Consider the following 21749-nt stretch of genomic DNA (forward strand, 5'->3'; position numbering starts at 1 on the left):
GTCTTTTACTTGCTTTTTGATCACACTTTTCCTTACTGTTCCCTTTTTATGTCTTTATTTTTCTCTCATGGACAAAAACACGATTCCCACCTTCTTCTCCCCAATCGTAAAGAGAACAAGACAGAGATACACAGGACTCTACCTCACCATTTATATTTGTTTGAGGTACTTATGTCCCATACTATTTACACGAAAAGCCTAAGGCTATTACAACAAACACCAACGGACACAGTTGTGTTCTACTTCTAACTATATAGGGACTTCTAACAAAGGGATAATACACAAGTAACCACGGATCCCAAACGTTCCACTTCGGGGCGTGGCGGGTAGAGATGAAGGCCTTGTTAGTAAAACACATCACGTTTCAAATTCCAAGTTCAGGACTGAAAACTCCCGTGCTCTTTCGCCTTTAAATAATCCATTCTTGCATCTCCCAACAGTAAATGGAACAGGTATGGAACTATTACTCATTGCTACGTTCTGCTGAATGAACAGGGTAAACCTTCAGAATCCTGTAACTTACCTTGGAACCCTGAGCACCTCAGAACATACCTGGCACGTAACAGGTGCCTGGTAAACAGCTCAGGGGCTGAACACACCCCACAGTGGGGCTGCTCTGCCGGTACCGATGACTGCAGACATCCTCTGTGGGACCAGGGCTCCTGAGCTACACTAGACAAGCGAAAGGTGGGAAAGGGGATCCGAAACAATTTCCTACTACTACCAGCAAGGAGATTCCTATCTGGGCTCTAGAACCCACTGCTGCAGAACCAGGGGCCTAATTTGCCCGGGACAGTCCCAGGTTAGTCTGTTGTGCTAGTGTAAGTATCTTGCCCTCAAGAGCATCTCACTTTGGATGGGAAATCACGGGTCATTCTTCACTGATCCTCTAGGTAGCAGGGTTTCAAATCGTGCTCCATGGGTTCGATAAGCAGGGAAATATTTCCCCACCAAACAACAGAGACTTAAACTGCCTGAAAGCCCCATTCTTATTGGATTTTGTGAAGTTTCATTTGAAAACAACTTATGATGTGAAAAGTGTTTGAAAACTACTAGCATTGCCAGTATTTAGCCATGAGGTTCTCCTCATTGTCAGCTTTCTCTACATCAACTGGAGTTATTTGTCTCTAAAATTGAAATGGTAAAACCACAGGAGAAAGCAAAAGCACATAACAAGAGAAAATACTGTGCAGTTTCCTTTTCTGCCCCAAGTGGCAGTTGAGTTCTAAATTTACCGATACCTGGTCACAGCTATTTTTCCAGAGGTGAAAGCAGTGCAAAAATAAACAATATTGTAAACTTCAAAAAAAGCTGAGGATCAAATTAACACATATCCTTCCCCAGACCCCTAAAAAACTTTCTAAAAACAACAACAACAGCACACACTCTAGACTAATTATTACTTTGATAACTCATATGGAAGAATTAGCCATACAAGCTTTCATTTTGGTGTTTCCAGAAATTATACTGCCACCCAAATCCATTTTAGTCCACGAATGAGTGGCAGATACAGGTCTCGTATAAGATTTCAGGTCTCATATAAGATTTTAAGGCAGAAAGTAAACAAAATATTCAACAAGAAAAAAATACACATATGGTCAATTCAGAATCAAAGGAAAGGTATTCAAATTGGATTTATTGTGAGGTACAAATGGCAAGGAGACCGCACTGACATAAGTACTCAAAGTTACATTATGAAATGACTGTCATCAGTGTTGACGCTCCTGGGGCTGCAGACAACAAAACACGACTCACACTGGCTCGGGGGAGGAGGAAATTCACTATGTACTCTCAGGAGGAGCGCGGGGGTGAGCGGGCTTGCTCTGGGCGCTGGCTGGCTTCACCCTCCCACCGCCAGTCGGGGCTTCCCCCGCGGCAAGCTTCTCTCTCGGACCCCAGGGTGTCCAGAAGCAAAGACCCACCTCTTGCTCTGCCTCTCTGGGGCTTGAGGAAATCTTTCCTAGAAGCTGAAGCTTCCAGCAGTCTTCTCCTTCCACTTAACAGTCAAACCAGAACCCACGTCCATTCCCACGCTGGCAAGAGTGACAGGACGGCCGTGGCACCCGCGAGTAACTATCTAGCTGCAAGTAACCACACCAGCCCCTGCACAATTTGAAAAAGCAACTGTTTCCCTTAAAAGACACCTCGTTTTCAGTTCTTCGGGCACATCAGAAAAATTAGGAAATAAAAAAGTGCCTGCATTTATTAAACATATAATTTTCCTACAATTGTCATTCAAAATGGAAGCTATAAAAGGTGACGTGAGCGCTTTAAATCAAGCATTCATAGCAAATTTATGTGACAGTTACCTTAGCCCAACATTCGCTTACTTCATTCCCTGCTACCCCAGTACACCTGACAGCAATGGGAAATGTGTATTTTCTTCCCATAAATACGCTAACAGTTTAAAACTTACTAAGTTGCATATGGCCTTCGTTCATTCATTCAACAATTATTTGGCACCTACTGATGCAAGGCACTGTTCTACAGAAAATGAAAACTGAAAAGCCCTACCTCTTACAGGGAGGGAACGATTTAAAAAATAAGAAACATGAAATATTTAGAACATATTAGATGGGTGAAGGCAGGGGGCAGGGAGTGCCAGGCCATCAGGGAGAGGAGGAAGGCTATCTCCAGCGAACTGATGAGGAAAGGACTCATTGATAAAATGTGAACAGATTCCTGAAGGCAGCCAGGGACGTGGCCCTGTGACTCCCACTGGGGGAGAGTACTCCAGATGAGGCTCTGGACCAGCGAGTACAAATTCCTCGGCTGGGGGTGAGGGGTGTGTGTGCAAGATGCTGGCAGTGGGGAAGAGCCATGGGGCCCATGCAGCTAGAGAGGAGTGAGGGTGTGCGAATCCGAAAGGCCCTGGGGCCACCGGATCGTGGAGCTATTCACATTGACTGAAAACGAAGGATTCGTTTTTTGTGAAGAATTCTACACAAACCACTTCCTCGGCAAAATGTGGGAAAGAAAGAACCACAAATAGTGTTGTGCTTCATAGGACTTCAGGCACTTAGCCCATAAAAGCTAAGACATTTTAAAAAACTGGTTTATCGGGGTGCCTGGGTGGCTCAGTCGGTTGAGCGTCGGACTTCGGCTGAGGTCATGATCTCGCAGTTCGTGAGTTCGAGCCCCGCATCGGGCTCTGTGCTAACAGCTCAGAGCCTGGAGCCTTCTGATTCTGTCTCCCTCTCTCTCTGCCTCTCCCCCGCTCATGCTCTGTCTCTGTCTCAAAAATAAAGATAAACATTAAAAAAAATTTTTTTTTAATAAAAAAATAAAAAACTGATTTATCAATCTCTGGAGTATGATTCAGTAGTGCACAGACTGAAGGAAATTTTGGTCTCACCGACCCAGGTTACACCAGCTGCCGTTATTCAAGGGGAAGAGCTCAGAACTGCTGCTTCTTTAAACACAAGTAGGCTAATAGTATAAATCAATATATCCCAGGAATAACAGGTACAGGAACATGAGAAATACTCCGGAAAATCAACAAGCCAGAAAGATGCACATACTGATTGACCGTGCTAATTGTCGCTGTTGTTCCTGGCTTCTGTAATCAGCAAACACAGATCTTAGCAGGCATCCCAACCTCAGCCCCATCAAAATTCTGACACTGCCAGAAACCAGAAGAGCTGCCCCACGATATACAGTAAGAGCCATTCCAGATTCAACGCATCTTCACACGACTCAAGATAGAGACAAGATTGCAGGGACAGGATGACCTACACCTCGAAAGAATAAAACTGCCGAAAGGGTTGCAAAGAGCCTGGGTTTCAGGGCCACTGAAGGGTCTCCACAAAGGCTGGAACGGAGTGGACTCACGTTAACACCTGCAACGCGAGATGGCCCCAGGAGCTCGGGTTTGTGAATCAAGAGGGCTGTCGCTTGTTTCCACTGGAATCCCATCCTGGGCACATTCCCACCGACAGGACTGGGTTTCCCCAAGTGTGTAAAGGGAACACAACTACCTCCTCAGAAGGGTTTTAAGAATTAAAGGAGATAATTTAAAACCAGCAAATACACATACATTTTTTTCCACAAATTAATTTCTCCCTTCATTTCTTCTAAAAAAGTAAATTTACCGGGGTATCTGGGGGGCTCAGCCGGATAAGCATCTGACTCTCGATTCCGGCTTAGGTCTATGATCCCACGGTTTGTGAGTCAAGCCGCGCATCGGGTTCTGTGCTATCAGCAGAGAGCCTGCTTGGGAGTCCCCCCCCTCTCTGCCCCTCCTTTACACTCTCTCAAAAAATAAATAAACCAAAAAAAAAAAAAAAAACGAAAGCGTATTTACCATCTTCCCTGCACACACGCACACAACATGAACACAGCCATCAGCAATTTCCAAGGTGGTTAAAGCCTACTGCAATTACTGCAGAAATGCCTAAGTTTTTCTTTAAAAATTTTTTTTTAATATTAGTCACCAGTATATACAGATCTGAAATATTTTTAAATGATCTGTTTTAGATGCTCATCTTCCAATAAACACACATTGAATGCCTGTTATTCTCAGCCACTACTCTGCTAGGTACTGGGCATAAATCAGGCTGGTAGAAAGCAAAATCCAGGAATGAAGTGAAGTAAGGAGCATGGCAAAGGGAAGACACACAGTCCCACCGCCTGGGAGGATCACAGAAGAAGTCAGTGTAGACATGATGACTTAGCTGGATCCTGCAGCAGAGGTGGAAGGTGGCCTGCCACCGAGTCGGGAACACATTCTAGGCGAGGTGAAGAGCGGGAAGTGGTGGCGACAGCTGGCTCCGGCTGCACTATTTTCTTTCTCAGCCCCTTGTTTATTTCACGTTTCACCCCAGGGATGGCAGTCCCCTCGTCACCTGTATCCCTGGTGCCTGGCACAGCCTGCTATGCTGCAGGCACTCAGATTATTTGTTGAATGAATCAATAAATGCAAAAGAGAGATGACAGAGCACATGGCTATTTATACCATTGTCACAAGGGACACAAAAGCTTTGTATGTCTTCCTCTAACCTCTTGGGAAACAAGAGAAGTAATGCTTGAGGCCAAGGAAGAAGTAAATGACAGAACTCTATGAGGTACGGATGCTAATACAGAGTGATAAATACTCACAAAGTGAAATCAAATGAGGTATGAAATGAGAACAAAGAAAAGTAGGTAACTTCATGCTGTGCAGGGCTTACAAGATTGAAGCTTTTGTGACAACTGGTTTCTCTATGTAAAAATGAATTCCAAACAGGTAATAAACATCTAGGTCACGTGGTTTTATCTTCAGGCAAACAGAGGAGGAAGGACAAGAGGCTGGAGGCTGTCACTGGGCATTTTTTCAGATTACCCCAAACAAGATTTCCATGAGCAAAACGCTTACAGATCTGCTACACAACACCGCTCCCTTCAGTTTCCGAAGAACAAAAACTTTCTCTTCAGCTAGAACCTGGGGGAAATGAAATGCACAACGTGCCAGCTCTTTATGCATATGCAATACCAGCTAGTTCTCACAGCCACCTGAAGGAAAGGTTTTATCTTCAGTTCACAAATGAGGAAACCCAGTATTTCCAAGGTGCATTTTATAGTGAAACAATCCAAGTTATCGATCTGGAGAACTGTCACCAATGGAGAATTATTCCAGGAGAGGGGAATAGTGGAGGACAGAGGAGAAAGGAACCAAAGCCAGGAGATGTAGTCCAAGCCATCAGACCCATTTCACAGAAAATGACTCTACAGTTAAAACAGTTAAAATTGAAAATCATACTTGTGTATGACCTTTATCTGTTCTTTTAGTGGAAGTGCATATAGGGAGTCCTTATTATTCACATGATCACTATGAGACCCTGAAGGGACGGAGTTGTATGACTAAGGAGGTCATAACACTGTAAAATATTTCCTACGAATCAGTTACTTACAGAATTAATCCTCCTGGATTAATTCAATCATTCATGCTCATACCAATTTCTTTATCAATCTCTCCCTGACTGTGCAACGTTGAGAAGCCAGTACATACACAATGCAAATCACCCACAAAGTAAAGCTGAAAATCTTGTAAAAAAAACTAGTCGGATTTCAAAAAGTTGGTTACAAATGATGTTAGCAAAAATGAAAATTCACACACAAAGTCCTTAACAAATGAGGCAGACATTATTGTGATGTCACAATACGTGAAGAAAAAAAATCAATGATGATAAAGTGTTTCAAAAAAAGGAATCTGAGTATTGAAGACTGAAAAAGATCCTTGGAATACTGATCGGCTCTCAAATATTTCTGTAAAACTGGCCATCTTTACCTTTATAGCGATTGTGACACTCACACGTGAAATACTATCATACGACGTTTGGAAAAATGTGCCAGGAATGTCATTTTTTGAAATTTGAAGTATCATCTCATAGTGTAATTTAAACAGAAATTTTGTTTGTGATATGACAAAATAAACTTACTTTCTTAGTATCTCACTTTCACTCTTCAGGGGTTCTTCTGGCTCCCAGGTACTTTACATTAGGAAATTTTTGTCCCTATGTTTAGGCGGCTTTTTAAAAAGGACAACCTTTCTAGCTTTAATTACCCTTAGATAATATGAAGCAACAGAAAATAGAAATAACTACACACCAAATTTTAAGATGAATGAAACTGAGAGTGCAAGCACCGTTTTAAGCCCATTAAAAGCTTCTCCCACATGAAAGTTTCAGGTGAATGGTGAGGGCCAATGCAGCTGGGTGAAGTGTGACCTCAGCTTCAGAAAATTCAGTTGCAGCCTTTATTTGCTGAAGAAAAGGGAAGGAAAGAAAAAAGAGTAAAGAAAATAAATCCATCCCCAGCTCACAAAATCTCTCGAAATATATTGAGATGCGTTCAGTAGAGACATTTCCATTTAATTCTTGAGCTGATACGCAAAGGAAAGCTATGGCAGAAGCAAGATATTTTTTTTTGTTGTTAAAAAAATGTTTTTAAGTTTATTTATTTTTGACAGAGACAGGGTGCGAGCATGAGCTGGGGAGGGGCAGAGAGAGAGAGGGAGGCACAAAATCCGAAGCAGGCTCCAGGCTCCGAGCCATCAGCACAGAGCCTGCCGCAAAGGCTCGAACTCATGAACCGTGAGATCATGACCTGGGCCAAAGTCAGACGCTTAACCGACTGAGCCACCCAGGCGCCCCAGACGCAAGATATTTCTAAGCACTTTACTGAAGAGCAACAGGTAACGTGAACACACTCATGTTGATTAGGTTATTCTAAGACTTTTTTCCCCACTCACGTTCTTAGACTTCAGCATTTATATACTTTATCCTGTATCACTTTTGTCCTTCAAAACCCAAGGGAGAAATTATTAGAATGCTCTCAGTAAATGCAAATGTAATGACCAGCCCTTCTCCAAGGAAGGGGAAAAAAAAAACCAAAACACCAATCTGTAGAAAAATTAACACTTAAAATTTGGGACATAAATTTAAAAAATCAAGCCATTTATCTTAGCAGCATGATCTAACATCAAGATATGTTTTTAAGATGGTGTAACCTTTATGTGTGTGATGAGTATCTGTTTTGCTTCTTGTTCTGCTCAGTGCGCAGTTGGAGTGTCCCTCTTCTCCTCCCAGACACCCTCTATCCTGGGGGAAACATTTCATAGGGTTTCAGCAGGACCCAACCCAACCCCCAGCCACAGCTTTGTGCACAGGAGCCAGCCTGGGAGGACTAATCCCCGACTACAGGAATGGTCACAAACGGTCACCAGGTCTAACCAGGCCCGGCTGCAATTCTTCCGGACTTTCCTCCCAAGCCATTTCAGAAAACTTGCTCTCTGCACTAGGACTGCGCAACTAGAAAGATGCGTCTGGAGCTTTCTGAGGGCCGTCTTCTTCATCAAATTGTAGCTACTCTATATAGAATAAAGTCCAGGGGGGCGCCTGTATGGTTCAGTCGGTTAAGCGTCTGACTTCAGCTCAGGTCATGATCTCTCAGTTTGTGAGTCTGAACCCTGCGTCAGGCTCTGTGCTGACAGATCAGAGCCTAGAGCCTGGTTCTGACTCTGTGTCTCCCTCTCTCTCTGCCCCTCCACCTCTCTCTCTCTATCTCTCTCAAAAATAAATCAACATTAAAAAAAAATTAGAATAAAGTCCAGGAAAAGCATCAGCAGAGCTAAGACTCGAGACAAAAGCTAGGAAGCAACAGGTCTGATGATAGGTCCGTATTTGGGATCTATTCACCTGAAGCCAGCCCCTGTATCCACCAACCAGATGAGTCATAAAATGCCCTGTGTGGCTTACAACGTTCCGGGAATCGATAAAAACAACGAAACCCTCACTACAATTTCTTTGGGCCGTAGTCCTTGAACAAGAAAATAATAGGACGGGATTAGCTACAGCAGGTATTCTCTAGGATTTCCCCCTCGCTGTGTACTTCTGTCAGTGGGAATTTCTGTCAACTAAATGTCCAAGTGGTTGATTTTAAGCAGGAAAGGTGCAAGTATACAAGAAAAAGGTGCACAGTATTTTTGGAAACACTTGCACTGATGCTTATTCATGTTTTATTTGAAATGTCTTCCATTAGGTCAAATTCTCTGGTTTTCAGCTCTTCATAGACAAAGTTGAAGAATTATTAAAAAAAAAAAAATAAAACCTTTGTGGCAGCACTTTTGATTCTGTTACAACAAATCAGATTGCTCTTCTCTAATTCATAACTGAATCTCACCAGCGGTTACAATTAAAGATTTAAGACTTCACGCACAGGACAGCACAAACCATTTGTAGAAATGTACTCTTACTGAAATTTCATTTTATTAAATATTTTCTGATTAACAAAGTTCTGACCTCTAGTTAGATCTCAAATTTGCAGCGCCTCACAAACGGTAAACAATGATACAATCAAACATGGAAAATGTATGCCGTGTTCCACCAAAATAACTATAAAACCGTGTGACATAAAATGAAAGTATATCCTAATTTGAAACACGTAGTCTTTTCGTAACTCTTCTGGGTCTGTAAAGATACCATAAATAAAAGCGCTCTAAAATTGGTCTTCTAAATCAAGTTCCTTCTTTTATTCACAAGTGTATCCAGAGTTCTTAGAGCAGTGTATGGGGCACACCAGAAGCACTAAGTATTGACTGGGTGACAAAAGAAGGCGGGCAGGACTGGCAGGAAGAGAAGAGGTTGAGGAGTGAGGAGGCATGGAGGGATGAGGGAGGCAGGAAAAGAGCCAAAAAAGACTGAGGAGGAGAGACCTGAAAGGAGGGAAAGGGGAGGAGAAGGGAAAGGAGAATCCAGGGAAGAGCCTGAGGAGGGGGCAGCCCCCCCGAAAACAGGGGGTGGGTGGGTGGGGGTGGGCGCCTGGGAAGAGGACTCGGGGGGGTTGCCACAGGAGCCTGAGGGGAGGGGTGGAGAGGTCAGGAAGGAGAAAGGAAGTGGAGAAGGAGAAGGGCAGGTGAAGAAGAAAGGAAAACAGGGAAGCCAGAAGGGAAACGAGGAAAGAAGACAAAGAATGACGGGAGAAAAGAAGGAAGGGAGAAAAGATGCTCCTACCTGAGCATCTGTCATAACTGAAGGCCACTTGGCATGTATGTACTATGCAAAATCTTAACGTTCTTACTCAACTCCCATGAAAGTATTCAGTCGATTAATAAATTCACTACAATTCATATTATATACAATTTATCTGGATACATGATCAATAAATTAATAAAAACAGAAGCTATTACATCACATTTTTATTACACGGTTTTTACAAGCTTCATCTTTTAAATTGAGAAGCATGAGACAGTGTCTCTAAATTTCAAACAACTTCCTTACTGAGCACCAACAAATAAACTCAACGGCGATGGGACACATCTTCCCCAACCGGTGCAATACTAAATTTTCCAGGCCCTTTAGCAGCAAGTGACGATGAGATTACCATTTCCTGGGATGATGACATTACAGCTCTTAGTTCTTCCTTTTCTGGTTATTTCCCTTTGCCAAGTGTGCATGTTTGCTAGAACTCCTACCTTCCTTCACGTCATCTTTGTCTCTGGATGCCATTTTACCAGAAGTATCCTTTATAGTTGTCGATTTTTTCCTACTTTCCTTGGCTTTAGCACTTTTGTCTAGGCCCACATTCTCCTTCTCTCTGGGCTTTTTACCCTTAGGAGACTCTTTCCTGGATATATCTGCATCGGTAATTTTCTTAGCCTTCCGGTCATCCTCCTTTTCTTTCTTCCCCTTTTTTCTCTCTTCGCTCTTACTCTCCTTCCTTGACTCGGGTTTCTCTTTTTCCTTCTTGGGCTCTTCCTTAGTGAGTTCTTTAACTTTCAGGTTTTCCAATCAAAGGAAAGAAAGTTTATTGAACGCATCTCTTAATTCACAAAACAGTAACTTAGTGCAAACGTATGCTCTTTATCTCTCCACACACATGAAATGTTCATTCAGAAAGTGCTTTAATCCTCTAGTTTTCAATCGGCTAAAAACAGATGCAAACCTCTACAAAGTATCCACTATCAAAAAAATGCCAGAAACTTGCCATCCTATTTTTCCAGTGGGAAGTTATGACTTAAGATAAGACTAACATGCAAGATTATTAAAATCGAGTCCATCCATAAAGGCAGTACTTTGCACAAAGGGTTAGCAACTCCCATTTCACAACTGTAATGACATAATTAAAGGAACACGGCAGCATTACAAAAAAAAATGTCCGTAACGTGCAAGTATTCATACGAAGAGAATTTTAAAACTTTTAGTTCTAACAAAAAGTGATGCCCTTAAAATATTTGTGCTTACGAGCCTTGAAAATATAATGCACCAATGGAAAAAGTAAATGCCATTTAATTTTCTTAGCTAAGAAAAAAAACCCCATATTCATGAGTATGAAATTTTAAGTTCATCACTTACAGTGCTTAAAATGACAAGTAGAATTTTTCGCCTACTTATATTCAACACTATGAGATCAGTATTCCTTTAAATATGTTTTCTTGTTAATCTATGTAAAGCTGCTCAAGCCAACATGTTGTCCATCCATGCTCACAGGCGAGAGAGCAAATAAATGGAACATACAGGTAATTCCAAATTTCATCTAAAACCAACCCGCTTTCACCCTGTTTTACATGAAGTGTAACAGAGCTGCTTCTCTCTCTCTCATTAGGAAATTTTAGCTTCTCACTCTCTCGTTAGGAAATCTTAAGAGAAGCAAGGTGCTTACTGTATTATACAGCATGTAAACAGAAACAAAGAAAATGAAAGATTTCCTTTAATAAGATGTGGAGATGTTTTTGCCCATCAAAATTCACATAGCACAAAATGTTACTCAATTCTTCCTGAAAATCTTGTCAAAACCTTCTAAAAATACAGAATAACATTCATAAAGAATCAACTGTCCAAATCCTCACCTACTTCAACGCTGTTTGTAGAGTAACAGACATAATGTCACTGCACGAACACACGTGCACTGCTCTCAGATCTGGTTCTGCACTTGTTACAGCATTAAATCCTTATGCTGGATTTGCCTCTTCAGTTCGAGAAGTACAAACTATACTTTATTGGGTACTTATTTCCTAATTACTGACATAAGAATAAAATGGCAATAATTTTTCTCTTCCTGGGAATTATTCAGGTGGAATACGAAGTGAAAAACGTTTCAAATTCCCTAATCTTAAAATTAAAATACAAACTGCAAAACCCTGCAAGTCACATAGTCAAAGTCTCACCTGTTAATGTTTTACCAAAAAACAAAAAAACAAACTAAAAACACTAGAGGCCAAGCACTCGAACATGAAAGAATATTGCAAGTTTGTAAAGGAAAACCATGCACTGCTCCCATGCCCCTGTCCTTAAAGGACATATATGTCCTATATTTATATTTACTTTTGTGTTTATATTTATATTTACATTTATTATTTATATTCATATATATTTATATGTGAACAAGAGAAACCACAGGGATATAAATAAAATCAGGCTGTAATAATAAGCTGTTAGCCTACATATAATGGTTGGCAAGTCTACTAATTTTTAAGGAATTAAAATATGAAAAGACAACAAATTCTATAGCAATGAAATACAGACCTCCAGATTATAAATCTATGTTTTCATTTCATTGAAAACTAGAAGTTTGCTCACACTCTCTCTGATTATGCTCTAAGATACAATGTCATCCGAGCTTTTGAAGAAATGAAATCCATCAGTGGAGAATTCACCTTTTTTCCCAGAAGTCATTAAAAAATTCAAACTAACAAAGGTTTTAGATTACACGATAGCAAGTACAGAAGTAAGTTTATATGTAAGAGAACAATATGATATCATCATGTTTTTAATATCAAGTCTGTTATAAAAGTCTTGATAAAGTAATGAAGGAAATTACTTAAAATTATAGGCTTGAGGCAAAAAAATTCTTTAATGATGCCTTAATAAAACTACTTACGACCAAAGGTGCAACGCAAACCAAAAAGCATTAGTAGCCGCAGTAACATATCTAGAAAATGTCATGCATCTTCAAGCATTAAACTTGATTCACTCAAGGCTAATTTGAAAAACAGAAAATACCTTTAGCCTTAGTTTTTCTCTTGGCTACCCCACCAGGTCCTTCTGTTGGTATTTACAAGATGAAAATAGGTTATAAACAGAAAATATTAAGGGAATTAAAAACTAAGTATCTTTAAAAACTAAGCAAATATAGTCAAAATCAATGCCTCTATTAAACAAATTAAGTTAAACTTACCATTCAAAAAACATACTCCTTCAACATATATATATATATACATATATATATATATACACACACACATACATATATATATACATTTCATACATAAAACCTTACTTTCACTATAGCAAAAATGCATTATAATCAGCCTGTAATTCAGTCAACTTCATGACTTATCTTGGACATGAAAGGATTTGGGGCTTCAGAAATACTTAATTTCCTCTGGAAATGGCATTTCCCTCTCTGGTGTGGCTGCACAGCCAGGGCCTTGTGCTTAGCATGACACACGAACAGACCAGGGAACTTTACTCTCCTACTCAATCATCACTGCCATGCAAAAAAAGGACAGCATATTTTGACAGGACTCTAATCATTGCTTTTTTTCCTCCAAAGTTTCAAACTTCCTTTATAAGAAATTACACAAGCAAGAATTACACTGTCATACTGGTGTATCCTTCTACTCTTCATTTTAAAATTTGCAATGCCTTTCTATTTCTTATCTTGGCAAATAAAAGCTGTGATAATAGGTTTACCCTCTAACAAACATCAATACTACATACCTCTCAGTACACTGTCATTCTAACCAGCCTGTATTCGGCATCCTGGGCAACTGATGTTCTCAGTTCTATCCCCCCATCACATAAATGCTATTTTATACTCATGTATCAGCAAACTTTCCAAGGTGGCATTCCAAGTTGCCAACACACTTCCTAGGCTTAGAGTGGGAGGTGTGGTGATTACCGGTAACCGCCGGTGGGGGCGGCACCATGCACGAACCGTCACTCAGCAGTGAAGGGCTACGGTTGTATAAGAAAAGCCCCCAAGCAGAACCTACTCTCTGTTTCTCAAAACCCTAATCACACTCCCATTTTCAGTATGAGATGTTTTCACTCCTATTCTGTTATACTGTTCAAATCACCCTCCATGCCTAAATTCCTTTCCTCTTTCTCTACCCATCACCATTTGCTTCCATCAAATGAAATAGTCCATTTGAGAATGGCAATTTATTTTGGTTGAAATGTTATTATCAACAGATGATAGCTATACTTGTGGTGAGCACAGCATAACATGCAGACTTGTCAAAACACTATGTTGTACATGTGATATCAATGTAATATTGTGTGTCAACTATGCTTCAGTTAAAATAAAAAAAAAATATCATCATCATTATTCTGGGGGGAAAAGTATTAGTGTATGCCTTACTATTGACTACACATAAAAAGAAATGTAAATTAACTGTTCCATATGGCTATCTATATCTGTCCAATTACTTATACACATACAGAACCATAACTAATGTATGTGTGTGTGTGTGTGTGTGTGTGTGTGTGTGAGTGAGTGAGAGAGAGAGAGAGAGAGAGAGAGAGAGAGAGAGGGAGAGGGAGAGGGAGAGGGAGAGGGAGAGGGAGAGGGAGAGGGAGAGGGAGACGGAGACGGAGAGGGAGACGGAGGGAGGGAGGAGGAGGGGAGGCAATCATTTTTCACAGATAAAAGTTGACTCTTCTCTAAACTCTATTAAAAACAGCACACGATGGGGCGCCTGGGTGGCTTGGTCGGTTAAGCGTCCGACTTCAGCTCAGGTCATGATCTCATGGTCCGTGAGTTCGAGCCCCGCATCGGGCTCTGTGCTGACAGCTCAGAGCCTGGAGCCTGTTTCCAATTCTGTGTCTCCCTCTCTCTCTGCCCCTCCCCTGTTCATGCTCTGTCTCGCTCTGTCTCAAAAATAAATAAACGTTAAAAAAAATTAAAAAACAAAACAAAACAAAACAAAACAACAGCACACGACCCTGTAATACTGAATGCCATCTTGGACCACTCCCCACTAAAGTTTATTTCAGAATGAAATAACAAACTTATACTTGTAATACCAACTTTTAAATGAGCATCATCCAATGTGCAAAAGAAATGAACATAAAACATCAAAATGCATGTTTAATGCTGTTCATGTCCCTCTCCTGACTCCTGCATGTTCTCTCAAATGCATGCCCAGATTTTCCTGTTAAAAAGCTGAGAGGGTTAAGAAGCAGACTCCCCAACTGCCCAACCCCACTGTTAATGATACAGTCAAAAGAGCTATATGGATAAAAAAGCTAGAGTTAATGTCTGACATTAATAAAATATTAGATTAGCATTAGATTAGTGAAACAGGAAAAAGTAATGGGTGCTTTATTTAAAACTTTTCCAGTTTGGGCACAAATCCTTAAAGTGATATATATACAATGTGCAATGCACTATACAAAATGCCAAAGCATCAACTCTAGCTACCTTCTCTGAACTTATAGTCGATAATTTTTCAATTATTTTTGACATGATAATGACTGAGCTAAGAATTTAAACCACAATTATCATATTCAGTCTCAGAAAGCAAGGGTTTAGGCATGAGAGAAAGCACAGCACCAAGAAAATATGATGCTAACAGAAGAGCCCTTACGAAAAGAAGAAATGAGAGAAGAGTCAAGAAAATGAAGGGTTCTTCAAGTGGAATGTGCAGTTTTAGGAAGGAAGGTATACACAAAGGTTTAGGATGAGGACATAACTTAATTATATTAGTTATTAAATGTTCCATAAGGTTCTTCAGACTACAGTTTTACAAGCAGAAGAGGTGATCACATTATAATGAGAAAACGTAGGTGGAAAAAAGGTGACCAAAAACCCAAGGTGTTTATCCCCCCCACCCCCCCACCCCCCCGCCGACCACCTTCTTCTCAGAAGAAAAATGATCATATGTGGACTTTCCTAAGGTTCCTAGGGAGCAGAAAGGATCAAGTATTTGTAAGATTTCAGTGTGTTTGAATGTTTGATGGCTAGTCCTCTAGTGTAAAGGAAAGGCATGCCTATAGGAAAGAGAAACGGACCTAGCAAGAGGGGAGAAATTATAATGAGGCCAGAAGATGCAGGGGTTGCTACAGGGAAAGAGTCAACTCTGGAAACCAGAAGACGCAACACCTGCAAAAATGACCAATGAGAAGAAACGATGAAGAAAATTGTGAGAATAAAGAAATACTATAACATGTAGAGACATGAAGACAACAGAAGGCAAGACAAAGATGACCGTCTTGGTAAAGGGAAAGCAAATTCATCTTTACGGAAGAAAAACAGTGACTCCAGAAGATGGAAGAGCATGTGGAAGGTTCTGGATACCTACTAAAAGAGGAACTGTTGATGACAGTGAGCACCTCACATAGGCTCAGTTCAGGGAAATTTAGATAGACCTTTTTCCATAAATGACACGAAGCTCAGTGGTGAAGGGGTTAGTGGTGATCCAGGACGAGCATATAGAGTGGGGGAAAAAAAAACAAAACACCTTTGGAAACATTACAGAAGTGGCTCCAGAGAAAACCACAGGCAAGTACATAAGACTTTGTTTTTAAATAATTCCTAAGTATAGACAGAATTACATTCTTATTTGTAACTGTGGTTGATGTGGACTCCCTTTAGCATCAAAACATCAACAAGCATGCCCTATTTTTCTTCTTTTCTCTCCTTACTACCATAGCCAATAACCAAGGACAAAAAAAAAAAAAAAAAAAGGAACAATTTTATCAATCAATCAAATTCATGACAATATAACTCCTTTAAAAAAGTTTCCAAGTAGTATAAAGAAAATTCTATCAATTGGAGCCTGAAAAGGAAGCATTCTGGTATTCTCATTCTGGTAACTCATTTGGATGAAAATTGGTTTTGTTGATAGAATACATTCCAAATGAAAGCAGTCATCAAAAAAGCATCAGGATGTGGTTGTAGTAAAAGAAAATGGCAAAGAATAAATAATCACCATGTTCTTTACTTCCTTTTGCCTTTACGGTTACTGTGATGTTTTCTTTTTAATCTTTTTTAACGTTTATTTATTTTTGAGAGAGAGAGAGACAAAGCACAAGCGGGGGAGGGGCAGAGAGAGAAGGAGACACAGAATCTGAAGTAGGCTCCAGGCTCCGAGCTGTCAGCGCAGAACTTGATGCAGGGCATGAACTCAGAGACTGCGAGATCATGACCTGAGCTGAAGTCAGACACTTAACTGACTGAGCTACCCAGGCGCTCCTAAAAGTCTGACGGTTTTCAAGGTAATTACTGTAAATAGCTCTGTTAACTATTTGAGAATTTTTGAACAGAAAGTTTTGAAAAGCAGGTCTTATGTTCTTTCCTTAGAACATGAGTTGCCTAAAAGTAATTAATGTTATTTTGGCAACTGCCTCAGAGCCACTATCCCACACACATTTTCAAGATGAAATGTTCTGTATCAAATTAACATGCTGAATCATTAAGCCAATGGTTGGTTCCACCACATGCAACAGACATAATTTTAGAAGACTGGCTCCATTACAGAAACCCAAGTAGCTACTACAGGTTTTTGGAGACATGGCCATACACTTGGTAGGCTGAGAATCGCTTTGTACTTGGGTCTCTTCAGCCACTCCCACAGCCCCTGGTGAGACCTGTGAATCACCCTGAGCTTTAGTTTTTCATCTTCCTCCTCCCCATACCAAAACATCACAATTTATTTCAACGCTGACCACAGAGAGAGAGGAAAAAAAAAAAAAAAAAAGGGCCCAAATGCCTAAGTTCTCTGAGCTATGCAGACTGTTGCTCTAGAATGGATGCCTACCTAGTTCAGCTAATGCCAGGACACTACACCAATTTCTTTTCTATTTTCAAATAGATGTCATAACAGTATTATCACAGGCATTTTTGAAAAAAGCAAGCTACAAACCTTCCAATGCTCTGTGTTAAGCGGGGAAGGGAAGATCAGAACAGAAGAGAACGGAATGACTAAAAGTTTAGGAAGGGATTATATCCAGAGACAGAAAGTCTGAATGAAGATGCAAACTCAAAACCAAACTTATGGGAAAGCTCACCTTAGACCTCAGTTAGCACAGGTTTACTGTATGGAATTCAAAATGGCACTTCTCTTGGGGGAAAAAAAAGAGTCCAATAATCTTTTCACTTATTTAAGCTGGCTTCGGAAAAAGAAAAAAAAAAAAACAAAACACCTCAGTATTTCGTTATGCAATGTGTAACTCTTGAGGTTATCACTCATCAAGACTAATAACCCCAGTAAATATTTAATAAATGTCATACGTTGGGTTCAGCTTTGAAGAGGGATTCAAACGAAGCCTACGACCTGGTTCCTAACTTTAAGGAGCTCACAATCTAGTTAATATCTATTCCTATGTATTACTTGGTTATGCAACTAACAAGTATCAGAGGCACAGAATTTGGCATACAATTCTATCAGTCGACTTGTATAATAAAGTCTGAGTCAGTGAATTTCATGAAAATGCTCCAAATATGCGTTGTAATCAAAGAAAATTCCACAGCCCAAATCACAGAGAACTATTTATTTCACAGACCAGGATCTCATTTAGAAAGGATCATGAATATCAATCACCAAAAGGCGCAACTACCAAGTGATCACTCAAATTAAGAATAACTGCCAATGCCTTTAGCTGCTTTTGAGAATTCTCCAAAGCTTTATCAGGGTAGAAAGGAAACATTGTATTCAAACTGTAAGTAAGTACGTACACACCAGAACTCAAGCAGAGAAGTTTTGCTTACATGTCTGGATACAGCTCTATGAGGCAGGTGGGGAATTCCTAGAATAAAGAATCGAGTACAAGATGAAAAAGCACCACCACCCAGCATTCCATTATGTCTGGGGCATCTACCTGATTCTCCCAGGCAGGCAGCTGGCAGCTAGGCTTTAGGGATTTAACAAGACCAGCACCCACAAGATAGTTCTCCAACTGCCTTACGCCCCACCACTCACGTCCCAGAGAAAACTGGGACTTAAAGAAGCTACAATGCAGAAACGAAACCCCCAGAGTGCCACTGCTTGGTTTTTAAGCCAAACACCAGAGAACCCGACTCTGCAGTTCTAAGGACACAAGGCTACATCTGAACACAGAGCACATTACGCGACGTTCCTCTGGTTGTTCAAACTGAGAAAAACAGAGTAAATACAATACAACTTAAAATTGCATGACTACAAATAAAGATTCCAATGTACAGAATACAATTTTGCCTTTTTAAGTAAGTCCCTAAGCTTAAAACACATAAAGCTAGGAAAATATTTATACTATGAATTAAAAAATTATACAATAAATCCTTAGAAAAATTAAAATTTATAACAAATACAATACAAAAAATTTAAGTGAAGTAATTTTGATCAGCTTCAAAATACACTACACTTGTTTTGCAAACAACTTTATTTTTTCTCACCAAAACAAGCCTTAGCCACAAGTTGAAGGAAGTCACAGAAGTCAGGGGTTCGCCAGCTCCCTAGGTTTTACCTTGATCAGAGACTTTTCAAAAGGGGTGACTAGACAGGGGTACTGGAAAAATAGAAAATTATTACCTCACTTATTTTTCACTTACAAAGATAAAGCATAATTAATTTCTGTACATAAAACGTGCATTAGTATCATTATCACGGCACCAAAAAAAAAAAAAAAAAAAAAGAGCCTGATGAGAAATTAATGATTCCAAACATTTTTAACACACAAATTTAATTAATTTACTTCTCAAACTAATCACACATCTTCTAGAGTTAGTAGTAATGAACACTGAAACATGACTGCTCTAAAAAATACATCTTAGATGTCTGGCTACATGAATTTCATTGAGCATGAGGCATAAGATTATTTCGAATTTAAACCTAATGAACTTTGACATTTCACAGTACTCAAATCCGAAGTGGAAGACACAATCAAAATGGACAAAGACTGCGTAAACTTTCAAAAAGAACATTATTAAGATCACACTCGTGTGTTCCGGGATATTAACATTTCAAAATCAGAAAATTTCCACTGTCAGAACCATTAACAAAATCATATTCCCTGAATAATTAGGGAAGGACAGACTAGGGTTTTAATAGCCACGTAAGCTTCAGGAGATCACTGTCCCATGTACAACATGCACATCCACATGCAAAAGTAGCCTTAAAATAATGCTTTTTAAGATCAGCAAGTTGCAGTTTTTTTCTGACACATGTGAGTGGTGGGTAAAGGGGAAGCTGATGTGCTTCCTGTGTTCTGATTTCATACTTTTACGTTCCGGCCATTGCTGAGCTGAGCTGCATACTTATAAATACCTAAATAGCCTCCAACTGTGATTTCCAGCCGAGAAACCAAATTTGTCACATTCCCCTCTGGAAAAAAAATGGGTGACTTATCTATCTTACCAAAAGCAATTTGGTTAAATACAAAAAAAAAAAAAAAAAAAAAAAAAAAAAAGGAATGAATATTTGAAAAGGAGAAATTACTATAGCTACATAAAGGTTCAAAAATAGAAACATATTCAAATTTTAAGCTCAATGAGTAATCAAAGCTAAGTTTCACAGAGAGCTAAGCTCAAAGAGATTTAAACACATGAAACACCACTCCCTAAAAGGTAACAGAAACCAGAGGTCCTAATCGCTTTCAAGCAGTAAGGATACACATAAAGTCTCATTTTATGAAATGCAGCTCATATACAATTAATACAATTGCTTTTACTATTACTGAAGCAAATTCATTTTAAATAAACTGATTCAAAAATGTTTTCAAGGTTTTCTAATGGCAAAAAAAATCATTCTCCTGAAAAGAATGACCACTTTAGTAAATTTAATTTATAAATCTAAAAATCATATCTTACCTAAGCCGAAGTTGATAGTCACTTAATAAGGAAATACAGGGAAAAAAATGGAAAAAGACTTATTTAGGATGAATAGTTTTAATATGTACAACATTATTTAAGATACATATTCACATTTTCCCTCTTGTGTGGTAATATGCCTACTTAAAAAAAATACAAATTTCTTTCTCTGGATGTAATTTGGAAATAAAATTAAAAATAAATTTTGCTTTTGTACAGAAATATTCAGACATACTGCTATCTGAATACAGTAATTTCACTACCCTAAGGCAAAAACATGGGCTTATTTTCAAATTATTTTAAAAGCACCGTTAATACAGAATTTTACACTGAAATTTGTATTATCCTATCTGACAAATCAGTTCACCTAAACAAATTACAATAAAGAAAATCAGCTTTTTAAAGAACCATCACTTTACGCACCAGTCATATTAAAGAACAGAGAAGCATTTAATGTATGAATCATGCCAGAAACATTTTGATAATCAAGTGAATTATAATCATCTCCATTAATAGTGTGTTAGAAAGACAAGCATCAAGGGTTAATCACAACACAATTTGCCATTAAGCCTTCTCAATTTAGTTCAGTGAATACATAAGTTGCAACAAAACGATACAGAAACCAATTATACCACCAAGAACAACATCGTCAATGCGCGCTTTGTAGACTACTACAAGAACGAGGGGTGCCACTTTCTCCTCTAGAGGTGGGGGAGCCGAGCAAGGGACTAGCTAGGAGCTGTACTGGGGAGAGAGATCACGTGGTTGCCTTTTACTGTTTGATCACAGCTGCCCCACTGCGCGTTAAGCCCTGGGTGAGCAAAGGAAAGAAAGAAACAGGAGACTGCTTCGGGTTTTCATAAGCCAATGACTTCAGTCCCTGAATCAAAGTTACTGGTTATGTAAATCCAAAATGACACAAGTCTTGCCCTGAACCCCTTCGTTCTGTGACGTACCATCAACACCATCTGCGGTTTCGCTTTCTTCTTCTTCTTCTTCTAGCATTTCAAAAGGAGTCATTATATCATAGAGAAATGAGAGGAAACCATAAAACCAATCTGAACTCTCCTCTGCTAAAATATTAAGGACTTCCTCAAGAGAATCAATATTTTCATTACTGCCATCTTTGGTCAGGCCTACATAAGAATAAAGGAAGAGAGAAAGAGAAAATAAGGAGAGCAGTTAGGTGGAAAAAAGAAGTTGAGGAAGAGCGATCTCAAAAAGGATGTGCATCATGGTCACAGAAGTTTACGGAAAAGGTATTTTGGAAACTAAAGAGGCTGATTAAGATGCACACCTTACAATCAACTCTCAATCATATGTACCACAGGAAAGGTCCAATTCGACCAGTCCTCGCCATTCCTACCAGCCCCTAACCAGGTTTGCCTTTGTCTCAGTAGAGAATCTAGAGCCCCAAAACACAAAATTGCATCAGCCAAAATCAATTGATTAATGTCAGTGGAAGAACGAATGAAAGTACTATG

At 39.5% G+C, this 21749-nt stretch overlaps 1 protein-coding gene across 4 annotated transcripts in view; it reads right to left on the reverse strand.

The window, feature by feature from the left end:
• Positions 1–21749, reverse strand: part of ASPH (aspartate beta-hydroxylase) — a 225241-nt gene that overhangs the window by 153517 nt on the left and 49975 nt on the right. For 3 of the 4 annotated variants that reach the window (XM_042924215.1, XM_042924214.1, XM_042924216.1), the window contains 2 exons: positions 12477–12518; positions 9418–10249 (listed from right to left, as the gene is read on the reverse strand). The exons of the other annotated variant lie outside the window; for it this stretch is intronic. In XM_042924215.1, coding sequence (XP_042780149.1) covers positions 9888–10249; positions 12477–12518 — 404 coding nt within the window. In that variant the 3' untranslated portion in view covers positions 9418–9887. Of the gene's footprint in view, positions 1–9417; positions 10250–12476; positions 12519–21749 lie in introns of those variants that run through there. 4 annotated transcript variants of the gene reach the window in all.

The sequence above is a fragment of the Panthera leo genome, chromosome F2, assembly GCF_018350215.1.
Source record: "Panthera leo isolate Ple1 chromosome F2, P.leo_Ple1_pat1.1, whole genome shotgun sequence".
In the NCBI taxonomy this organism is placed as follows: domain Eukaryota; kingdom Metazoa; phylum Chordata; class Mammalia; order Carnivora; family Felidae; genus Panthera; species Panthera leo.